General features: G+C 37.4%; 1 protein-coding gene across 3 annotated transcripts; it reads left to right on the plus strand.

The window, feature by feature from the left end:
- Positions 1–1,919: 1,919 nt before the first annotated feature.
- Positions 1,920–12,087, plus strand: mks1 (MKS transition zone complex subunit 1). 3 transcript variants are annotated; one of them, XM_061739185.1, is made up of 19 exons: positions 1,920–1,940; positions 2,090–2,205; positions 4,598–4,719; positions 4,890–4,942; positions 5,122–5,289; positions 5,833–5,927; positions 6,104–6,232; positions 6,594–6,698; positions 6,980–7,082; positions 7,229–7,285; positions 7,521–7,563; positions 7,657–7,719; positions 8,704–8,774; positions 9,355–9,424; positions 9,508–9,615; positions 10,007–10,140; positions 11,046–11,128; positions 11,316–11,413; positions 11,647–12,086. In XM_061739185.1, the coding sequence occupies exons 2-19, from the start codon at positions 2,129–2,131 to the stop codon at positions 11,748–11,750; spliced, it is 1,683 nt and encodes a 560-aa protein (XP_061595169.1). In that variant the 5' UTR covers positions 1,920–1,940; positions 2,090–2,128; the 3' UTR covers positions 11,751–12,086. The 3 variants fall into 3 exon arrangements, with proteins under 3 accessions (XP_061595169.1, XP_061595170.1, XP_061595168.1); XM_061739186.1 differs by lacking the exon at positions 1,920–1,940 and having other exon boundaries at positions 1,976–2,205; positions 5,122–5,286; positions 11,647–12,087; XM_061739184.1 differs by lacking the exon at positions 1,920–1,940 and having other exon boundaries at positions 1,977–2,205.

Genomic DNA, 12,087 nt, shown 5'->3' on the forward strand with positions numbered 1-12,087 from the left:
CCCTCAACTCCAGCACTGGCTACGTCAGTCAGATTTTTAAAGATAGTTCTCCAGCTACAATTTTCAAGTCTGGTATGGAGGTTGATCTAACAACGTTCTTGACTTGGACTTAGGCTTGAACTTTATGAACTTTTGAGACTCAAACTATATTTACATATTTTAGTACTGAATGAATCATGTTGAATATATGATTTTGATGAATAGTATGTAGTATGCAGTTTCTTCCCCCAAGCTGTTGCTCTGATGAACTCTCATCACTCATAGAGTCTCAGAGTAATCAATCACTGTGCAATAATAATAATAATATTAATGATAATAACACAATCATAAGCTGTAACAATGCACCTTTCTATAACCATGTCTACCTCATACTGCTGCACCTTTCGCTTTTTTAAAAATTGTATATTTGTTAATAAGAGCTGTCATTTGCCTATCTACTCTCGTAGCTCTAGCTCTAGTGAGCAAAAATAACAGAGTCAAATTCCCTGTCTTGGCCAAATAAACATGATTCTGATTCTGATGTATAATTTTTAATGATGAGCTGGTATTCCATTCCATCCCACTTAATAAGGTGTCACAGTTTTTGAAACTTTTTGGCCCACTTCTCTTCTTCTTCACTTGTTTTGTTCACAAGTTTCTACCGTATTGCATCTGAACTGCAACCAGCTGGCACTTAGACTCACTCCTACAGTCATTTTATATCCCATTCAGACAAACAGTGTAAACTGGTTATAGGGCGCTTTGGGGTCCTATCTGATCACATCTAAACCATTAAAGCAGACACAGCTCATGCCCTGGAAGGCCATGGTGTACATTTTAAAGAGTGTTCAGGATAAACAAAGCAGATAGTATAGACTGTTGTTTCATGCGCTGTAGTATATTGTTTTTTAGAGATGAGTCTGCAGGCCACCATTGTTTTACTATCATGAAAATGCAAATGTATGCCTAAAAAAATCACATTTTCTCTCTCCTTCTTTTTATCCCTGTCTAAAAAATGGGGAAAAAACATAATTTGTGTCTGAAAGCAAAACTACGGGCAGATAAATAGGAATTATTTCTGAAAGTTTACCAGCATGCATATTTTCAAATTGTGGGATGAAGCTGGAGTATATAAAAAGCCATGCAAGCATAAAGGGAACATGCAAACCCTTCATAGAAAAGCCCCAGAAGTAATAGCTGTATTGGAAATATATTAAACACCACTGTTTTTATGAATTGGAAGTGGATGAGGGAATTGACATTTTTCCACAATATCAACTGATGATAATAACACATTATTAGGTTTGTGAGTATATTTTATATTATAGTAAATGTGCAATATCATTCACTGCAACGAACAATTATGTAAATATCCATCTGTTATCTATTTTATATACCAGTATACCAGTTTTTATTATTATTATTATTATCATTATTATTATTATTATTATTATTATTATTATTATTATTATTATTATTATTATTATTATTATTATTATTATTATTGTATATACCAGTAATGTTTATAGTGTGTCATACTCTGATATTATTATTGTATTATTATTATTTTTATTGATGCCTCTTGTTTTGCACTATCCCCTTTGCTGCTGTACACTGCGAATTTCCCCGCCGTGGGACTAATAAAGGAATATCTTATCTTATCTTAATATCTTATCTTAACTGTACAAATGGCAGCCCACTGCTCCTAGTTTAACTACAGATGGGCTAAATGCAGAGAAGGAATGTCCCAATTGTGGGACTAATAAAGGAACGTTATTATTATTATTAAAATTATAATTATGAGATTAAACTTTTTCAATATGAGTGAACTTTTTTGTTAATCCAAGGAGCGGTCACTAGGTGGCGATAAGCGCTGTGTTTGGTGTTTCTTAATGCGTCAGATTCCACAGCCGAAGAAGAAAGGCCTGCATCGCTATGGAAACGACAACTACCCATTTACGGTGTTCTTTACTGCTTAATTTCTTAAGCATGTAGTCTCCTGATTACATGTGTTACCGTCAACATCAAGTGTTTGTTTCGACTTTTTATGCTCTAAATCACAAATGTTAAGCTTTTGCTAAATGTCAAGTTTGTGTCTGTGTGTGTAAAGTGTCATAAACGGCTAATATAGCCGGGCTGATTGTTTCTCATGGCGGACTGCTGGAGCACCGATACCGGAGAGGCCGTCTATCGGTCCAGGGACGCCATCAAAAACCTGAAAATAAAGTAAGTTATCCTAAGCTGATGGGTAGATCTATCTTTTCTTTAGGCCATTGTGACACTATAGTCCATGGGCCAGACCAGATATCAGAACCACTCAAGGTGACCAAACTTGCTTCAAATTTTTTTAAATATCCATGTCTGTAGATGATATTTTGGTATGATAACCCTTCCTGAGTGGCAGCTGTATCATAGTTATCAGCTCATGAAGTTACCCACCCCCTTCAGAACATTACATTTAGATGCTGCTGCATATCCTGGTTTAGACTCATGTACAGGATATCTGTCAATGTTTCACAATATTGTGTTTGGTATCATTTTAAGCATTCATTCACGCTAAGATGTGAATCTTTCTGACCAACATAGAGGTCACTGCAGCTCTTTAAACTATAAACGACACATTTTTACACAATTTTTGCCTAAAATATATACTATCTTTTATCCATGTGTCATCTTGGAACGACAGAGACACAAATTACAAAAACTGGAATACTCACAGGACCATAAGGATTCAGGAAATGTATAAAATACCCATACTTTATCATTGTTGCAGGTCATTGTGAGCCTTAAACTTTAAACTAGAAGAGCATCATTTTGCTCCTATGAAACTAAAAACAGCCGCTAGGCTGATGTAACAAACTGGTCTTTATCATGCAAATGCAGGACATAAAGGACACTGCAATGAGATAAGGACCCAGCTTAGGTTTATAAACAACATTATATAAATAACAATATTGTAAACAAAATTAACATCGTTATTAATGGGAATATGTCAAGATCTGATTATAGTTAGGCTATCAAGTTCTGTGTGTACTTAAGGCAAGGCAAGGCAAGGCAAATTTATTTGTATAGCACAATTCAACACAAGGTAATTCAAAGTGCTTTACATTGACATTAAAAGCGGCAAGACATAATTAGACAGTAAATAATTCGACATAATTAGACAGTAAATAACAAATATGATTGAATAAGATGATAAGAAAAGAAGTAAAATAATAAAAAGCACAATCTGTTAAAAATAAAGGCAGTAGAATACAGCAGGTAAGTTTAATTTAGGAGTACGCTTGAGTAAACAGTAATGTTTTTAACCCTGATTTAAAGGAGCTGACAGTTGGAGCAGACCTCAGGTCTACAGGAAGTTTGTTCCACCGGTGAGGAGCAGAATAACTGAACGCTGCCTCACCTTGCTTGGTTCTGGTTCTTGGGAACAACAACAAACCAGATCCAGAAGACCTAAGGGGTCTGGGAGCTTCATAGGAACTAACAGATCAACCATGTATTTTGGTCCAAGACCATTCAGTGCTTTGTAGACCAGCAGTAAGATTTTAAACTCTATCCTTTGACTAACTGGAAGCCAGTGTAGTGATTTCATGACCGGTGTAATATGGTCCAGTTTCCTGGTGTTTGTAAGGACTCTGGCGGCAGCGTTCTGGATCAGCTGCAACTGCCTGATAGATTTCTTGTTAAGGCCTGTAAAGATGCCATTGCAATAATCCAACCTACTGAAAATGAATGCATGAATAAGTTTTTCCATGTCTTGTTTAGACAGAATCCCCTTAATTCTAGCAATGTTTTTTAGGTGGTAATAGGCAGATTTAGTGATAAACTTTAGATGGCTGTTGAAGTTCAGATCTGAGTCAATAATTACACCAAGATTTCTGGCTTGATTTGTAGCTGTCAATGACATTGAGCCAAGGTGAGCGCTGATCTTTTCCCTTTCATTTTTAGGGCCAAAAATGATCACCTCTGTCTTTTCTGCATTTAGCTGGAGAAAATTCTGGCACATCCACTCATTGATTTGGTGAATACAGTTACTCAATGAGAGTAGGGGACTGTAGTCATGTGGTGACACTGAAATATAGAGCTGTGTGTCATCGGCATAAGTATGGTAGGAAATGTTGTGATGTTCCATAATCTGAGCTAGGGGTAGCATATAGATGTTGAATAGAAGCGGTCCGAGAATAGACCCTTGAGGAACCCCACATGTGATCTTGGTTCTCTTAGACTCATGGTTTCCTATTGACACAAAGAAGGCCCTATCTTGTAAGTAAGATTTAAACCATTGAAGCACAGTGCCGGTAAGTCCCACCCACTTTTCCAGTCTGCTGAGAAGAATGTTATGATCAACTGTGTCAAATGCAGCTTAAGATAGAAGGTTAAGAAGGTTAACCAAGTACAGAATCATCACACCATGTCACTCAAACTATGATACAGCTGCCATTCAGGAAGGGTTATCAAACCGAAAATATCATCTACAGACATAGATATTTTCAAAAATCATAAGCAAGTTTGGTCACCTTGAGTAGTACTGACAAGTGAAATATTGGGCTTTGGGCCATGGATTATTATGCTTGTTTAGGTTATACCACGGTATTTCTTTGTGTCTGTACTTTTTCAGAGTCCGGATAGAAAGGGTGACCTCCACGGCGGCGCTGTCTCAGCATCTGCAGCGGCAGGTTCTGTCCCAGCAGGAGGGAGCGGACATCGAACTGGAAACCCTCGCATCACAAGCTCAGACAGGTCAAATAACGACAGATTATAGTGATGAACACTGCTTGTAAATATTTACATTCAGGATAATTGCAGACTAAGACAGCATTTGTCAACAACCGTATTACCAACGTGGCAGAGTAGGTGCTTCATTCAAAGCTTATTTTAACACATTGAAATTCATGTTATTCCTTTAACAGGTGATAATGAGGAAGAGGTTCTGGTGGGCTGGCAGGAGAAACTCTTCAGTCAGGTAGAATTTTAATTGTTTAGTATCTTCATTTCACTGCTAATTACTATGAAAACAAATAACAAATTTAAGTCATAGCTGTGTTTACTACTGCAACATTTTCCAATAAAGTAATAATTAACACACATTTGTCCTCGTTATCTATTTCTTCCACCACCATGTTTATCTGTCTGTGGTTCCAGTATGAGATGGAGTTGTTCCAGAATGAAACGGCATGTCAGACGCCGCTGGATCGACAGTACCATGCAGAGGTCAAGGCCCTTAGCAAGGGCAAGGGCCGGCGAAATCAAAGGATTTTCACATACACTGATCACGACCGCTACACCAACTGTCTTCCACTCCACCAGGTGGTATGTTGATCCCCCCCACAACAGTCGCATCTTCTAACAATACACAAGACAGGATTATGGCAGAATTATTGGATTCTGTCACCGCATAAGAGTCAAGGCCAAATAATATTTGTTGGACATATAGTAAAAGTGAGTTTCTTAATTATTTCCATGACTTTGTGCTAGCCGATCTTCAATCCTGAAGATTCAAATAATTCAAATCAATCTATTATATATTACTTTTGTGGAGTGTGGTCAGTACTTTTAGATTTGTGAGACCTGTAATAATTTTATAAGATGTTGCATCCTACAAATGTTTATTTCTTATCAAGCGTTTTGTTGTTAAACTGAGCATGATAAGATACGATACGATACGATACAAGTTTATATTTGTCATTTTCAGGACACATGTAACTGGCTCAGAAAAGCAAATAATGATACAGTTTAAAAACGTCCTAACTCAACTTAACTAAAACTAAATTTTAACTTAAAAAGGTGCTTGAGACCCAGAATTTTCATTTACCATCTGTAAAATGCTAAAGTTGCTTGTTTTCTTGAAAACAGCACACTGACTTGCTGACCACAACAAAATCAAGCCCCACCTTCCTGGCTGAGAGAATGGCCAGCGTGAGAAACAGACGACAAGAACGGCGCACCATGTAAGTTATAGACCAGCTCATGTTTTCAGATTAAATGATAAATAAATTTGACGTTTTTATTTATGTTAAGGTGGAATTTTATAAAGAAAAGCTCATCCAAATGTGCATCAGCTGACATGTAATCAACACATGGAAACAGTCAAGTAGTGCAATAAATGGTATTGCACGTTTTGCAGGGATTCTAGTGTCCCTAAGTCGAGAATAATCAACTGGGAGCCCACGGAAGAGTTTGTGAAGAGCAGTCATGTGGTGAATAATGTCATGCAGACCATGCACGTCATGGGGGACCTGGGTCCTCCTGGAAAGTAAGACCTTAAACCCAATTTCCCGTCACTTAAGTCTTATTCTGCTTTGTGGGTAATATTCATTTATTGGTCTTATTCATACTGGTGTTATATAAAGTCTGTATCAGGTATCTCATCACAGACATCTAGATTACCATGCTTTATTCCTAAACATCCTTGTTACCGTAATTAACATAATGCTGTATGTACATTTTTAATAAGTATACTGCATCTTGGATCGAAATTATCAGTAAAGCTGTATGTCTCCGTCTTAGTTATCCCTTTGAGAGGAAGCTTGTATGCAATATTTCAACATGTTGGGCTGTTTTCCAAGTCAAGAATTCTTGTCTGATGATGTTGCATTTCTCGTATTATTTCTCAGGGTGGGACAGAGAGAAAATGAGTGTTTGCTGGTCACCATAAAAACAGATGGCAATGGAACAGTCATTGTAAAACCTGACTTCAACAATGGCAGAGAGCCACACAGGCAAGTTCACAACATCAAAGGAAACAAATCAGCTCAAGTTTATTCCATCTGCTGTCATTTATTGTCATTTTAGTTTTTTTTTGTGTATGATTTAAAACAAAAAAGAAAAAAGAAAAGGCTCAATCCTGTGCAATGTTTTAACTACACTAGCATCTTAAAGTCTATGTTGATTGCACTATATATTAAGAAATATTGGATTGGAAAAACACCTACATTTACTACAGTAAAAAATGTTCAGTACATCAAATGTTAGTCAGGGTGATGTTTATGCTTTTGTGAAGGATTCTAACAAAGAGGAGAGAAGTTTGGCGTCTTACTGTGGAGAATGTGTCCACAGCCATGAAACCAGAAGAAAAGGAAAGGGAGGAAAGCATGTACAAAGTTGTGAGTCACCATTTCCTTTTCATTCAGGACCAGAAAAGAACTAAAGAGTATAAGAGTATAATATATGAGTGTTCATGTCAAGATGATTGATCATGAAGTCCAATTGCAGATTAATTTTGATCAACACATTTACACTCTGTTCCCAGCTGTATGCAAGGCACAAGGAGTACCTCAATAGTCTTGTTGGACAGGACTTTGAAATGGTAAGACTTTTAACCAAGAACATACTCATAATGAATTCCTAGAACCCATGTTTAGTTTTCATTAATTGTTTTATCAGATTATTAGGCCAAAAATTAATGATATTCTTTGAAAAGTTTGGCATTTTTCGTGAAATCATAACTAAAAAAACTGATCAAATGTTAACGCTAACTTAATAAGTGGTCATGAATTGATCTTACTGTCTCTCTTTGCTCCAACAAAATCTCTATTGTCCAGCCCCCTCTCGGTATTTTGCGCTACATGATGAATGGAGAGATAGGTGAGTAGGAAGTCTGCGCTGAGCATGACAAATATCTTTAGGATTAAAAATGATCATTTACTAATTCTTCCCTTTCTTTTTGTCTTCACACAGTCTCAGCTAAAGGCTTTGAATATGACAATCTTTACGTCCACTTCTTCATGGAACATCCAAATAGTGAGTCAAATACAGTGTCTTTTTCTTGAGACCTCAGTTTGATAGGATAGGATAGGATAGGATTCAACTTTAATAATCCCCAAGGGGAAACTTCATTGCCACCATGGCCACAACAATACAACATAGAACAATCAACAATACACATTAACATGTCTCCACCTAGGGATAGCAGTGGATCAATACAACAGAAAATGACCCCCCAAAAAAGGGAGATAAAAGAAAAAGAATACAATCCATTTAAAAGTGCAATGTGCAAGACAAGTATAGCATCAAATTAAACAGCTAAGAATATAGCTGCAATTAAAAGTGCACTGTACAAGAGAATATGGCAGCAAGTTATGGCAGTCTAAAAGAGTGGCTGCAGTTTAAAGTGCAATTTGCAGTACAAGGGTTAATATAGCAGCAAGACATGACATCAGCAGTCCAAGTTAAAAAGTCTGGTTGCTGCAGGAACAAAGGACTTCCTAAATCTCTCTGTGGAGCATCTGGGCAAAAGAAGCCATCTACTTCTGCTACTTCTCGAAAAAAAGCTGTACAGGGGATGATCATCTTGGGACAGGATAACTCTGAGCTTTCTCCTAGTCCTCTGCTCTGTTATGACCTCCACAGAAGAAGGGCTCATACCAATGACAGATCCTGCCTTTTTAATAAGTTTATCAATCCTGTTCCTGTCCTCCAATGTCAGGCTGCCACCCCAACAAACAACCGCATAAAAAAGGACACTTGCTAAAATGCCATTATAAAAAACATTTAAAAGGGATCTGCTGATGATAAATGATCTGAGTTTCCGTAAGAAAAATTATCTGGACTGGGCCTTCTTAAAAATAGCATTGGAGTTTGTCTTCCAGTCCAGTTTACAATCCACGTGCACACCAAGATATTTATATGATGGTACTATCTCTACGGACTGTCCTTTAACCAAAATAGGTTCAGTTTCGGTTTCAGGTTTGCCACTTTAACTGAATTAATGTTTGTTTGTTTAAGACTGGTCCAGCTTGCCATTTCATCCTCTATCGGGGGTTACTCAGACCTGCCGGACCAAATCTCTTGGGCAGGTATGTTTTTTACAGCCATGTGAGAAAATTATACCTTCTGCCTATTATAAGGTTACCAAATTTGTATCCCAAAATTTTTCTTCTATCATATGTGTGGCCATATGTGTAACTTGGCCCAAATTGGTTCATATAACAGAACAAAGACTCCAAACATACCATCAGTTCTGCAGCAGAATGGCTGAAAGAGAGATTAATCAATGGGTTGCTGTGGCCCAGTTAAAGTCTGCTCCTCAACTTAACTGAAATGAGACAACATTTCTACAGAATTATGTAAAAGACTGATGGCATACTATACAGAAAACTATAAATTCAAATTATTATTTATAATATGGGTAAGGTTGCTAAGCTAAATGTAATAGATGGATGTATAGATGCTTCTGTAGTTTGACATAGTTTTTGCTGAACGAAAATGATATGATGAAATATGATGATGAAATAATTGATGACTTTTTGGTCTGCTGAGACTGTATGTGCTTAATTTTTGAGACAGTATGGATCAATATGTGGTACATGTATGTGAGGATTTTCAGTGCACAGGTACAGGCATTTGTTAAACACACAATTGGATATCTGCCAACAGGAAAATGTTGCTTTCTTCAGTTACCCTTTCACCTTTGAGGCTTTTTACATGAGTGAAAAGGACAGTGAAGGTTAGTGTCAGCTACTGAATAATGATTTTTAGAGATTTCTTGCTTTAAAAAAAACAACCACACATTTTCTTTTGTAATTTCAGACTCAATCCTCCAGTGGCCAGTGCTTTACTTTAAGGTTCTTTCCCTGGATTCGTGGCAGCGCTATCGCACAGAGGGCTATGGTTATCTGCTTTTTCCTGCTGTGCCTGGTATGCTGCATGTTCCTAAACACTCACAGATTAGGGTTGCAGGAATCAAAGCATTTCTTGATTTATCTGATCACTTTATGACTCTATTTCCTTTTTCAATTTACAAAAAGTTTGAATGGTTTTCTTTTTCCCGAGCCCTTGACTGCATGTACATAGTGTTGCCTTTATTAAAAACAGTCCTAAATGAATATATAAGTTCATCATTTAACCAGAGGCCGCCTCACAAATGATCCTTAGCAAAATATATTGAACAGGAATTTCATTATTAATCTTATTTTCTATTTTTATTTTAGGAGAGGTTGTTGGGTTTGATTGTCAAATATGCAAAAAAAAAAATTGTCTCATTATCCTTTCTTATATGTTTTATTTGTGTTGTGTGTTTGCATGCCAGGTAAGCACACTATAACATGCCACACATGGAGACCTCTTCAGATGGGGACGGTCTCTGCACTGAGGCGCTTCTTTATTGGAGGCTCTGCGGAGCTTGAAGATCACAGCTTTGTCAGAATCCCAGGAACTTTCAAGGTGAGCTCAACTTCTCAAATGATTGATTTCACCTTGTTCTGATAAACGGCTCCTGCAGATTTTAAAGGTTACCCTGTAAAATCTTCTGTGTTCTTCAGTGTATGACCAAACAAAATGCATGCATACCTGAGGTATTACAAATGCAGAGATTTCATTAAAACGGCATTTGAAAAATCAGATCTTTGAAAGTTTTATCTTTTACGAAATAGAAGATTCCAAAATGCTTGGAAGATAAAAAAACGTGTGGAAAGGATACAAATGCTGACAGGGGGAAAAAAGTGGATTCAAAACACACTTCTTGCAAAAAGTGTAAAAGCTTTTATTGAAATGATCATTTAATGATGAAAAATATAAAAACATGGAAGCACTCAGTTTCAACCTAGATGTAGCATCACAGACAGACATCATCAGGATGTCGTTGATTTCCTAATTAAGTAAAAACACAGTAGTCGCAGACATCTGATAGTCACTGTTGTGGAGCCATCCCAACTGACCAAGTAACCAAGAGAAGAGAGGGTTTAAAGGGAAAGTCTGAGGTAGTCTGTGAGATAAGAACAGAGCTGAGGGCCGTTCTCCCAGAGAAGCTGGCAAATTCTCTGATACCTGAGCAGGTCAGCTCACCCCTGAACACTCAGGTAAGGCCACAGCTAAGCTCACATATGGCATGCAGACTGTAATCGCAAGATCGAAAAATACAAAAAGGGAAATAGAATGCAATATATTAAAAACAGCAGCACAACACATACCAGAGGAAATTACGACAAATTACAAAAAAGGATTGAACTCAGTTTCCTCTTTAAGGCTTGGTTAAAACTGCAGCCTGCCTTTGATAAATGTGAATGTCACCCCCCCCTCCCAAGTTGACATGTGTTATGCTGTTAATATGAGTGTGTGTTTGAATTTAGGGAGACCGGCTGAGTCGTTTTGGCTTTAGCACTGAAACCACAGGAAGTGTCACCTTTACTCTGCACTGCATCCAGCAGGCCAGGTAAGCACAGGGTCACATCATATCATGTGTGCAAGGGAAAATAAATCAGGCTTTCTATCAGGCTTGCAAGCCTATTATAGCCTTGAAACTGCAAAGACTTTGAAACTGATAATTTACTTATTATTTTTAACGAAAGATGAAATGTTTTGAGTTACAGTGTGATTCAATGTTTCTATGCTATGTTCAGGGCTTTTGTTGATGCTGCCATCCTGAAGAAGAGGAGACAGAAAGTTGTGGATCAGCTCGGAGGATTTAGTCAGCAAGGAGCTGTTTGCAACGTACTGGGTAAAATGAATTCGATTTTCAGTGGCCATGGAGCCAAAGTTCTGAAAATGTAGAGATCAACATAATGTAGAAAATAGTTGGAGCATGGGTTCATTATGAAGTCATGAGTTTTCATCATTTAAACACAAAATATGGAAATTTGTGATTTTTGCTTTTCAGCTAGTTTGACCATAGAGCCCAAAAGAGTTTTTACACAGCATTTTAATTACATTGTATCCGTGTTTTTCTGTCAGAGGCTTTCCAGAGGGCCAGGAGAAAGATGCAAGAGGCCCGAGAAAGTCTTCCAAGAGATGTTATCCACTCCACCGCCCAACTTGATCTCGAATCCACTGCATAGGTGCAAAGAAGCCGACATAACATCACCAGCAAGTGTGACACTACACTGACTTTGACGTGGTATATACAGCATAGGGATATGAAGCTGGCTGGTGGGATGGGTAGTCATTTGGTTAAAAGATGAATTTATAAAGAGCTATGCAAAGTACGCCTGCTAAGTATGGTTTCACTTGGGATTGCATTCTTCGCATAGTTACTATTTGTCTCAGAATGAAGAGGTCTATTTTTCAGTGTTACAAGCAGTTAACTATAATACCTTATTTTACATTCTGATTGTAATATATATGTTGTCCATTGATTATTTCAGATCTGAGAACCATATTTGTTGTAAAATAAAC

The sequence above is a fragment of the Cololabis saira genome, chromosome 14, assembly GCF_033807715.1.
Source record: "Cololabis saira isolate AMF1-May2022 chromosome 14, fColSai1.1, whole genome shotgun sequence".
Taxonomy (NCBI): domain Eukaryota; kingdom Metazoa; phylum Chordata; class Actinopteri; order Beloniformes; family Belonidae; genus Cololabis; species Cololabis saira.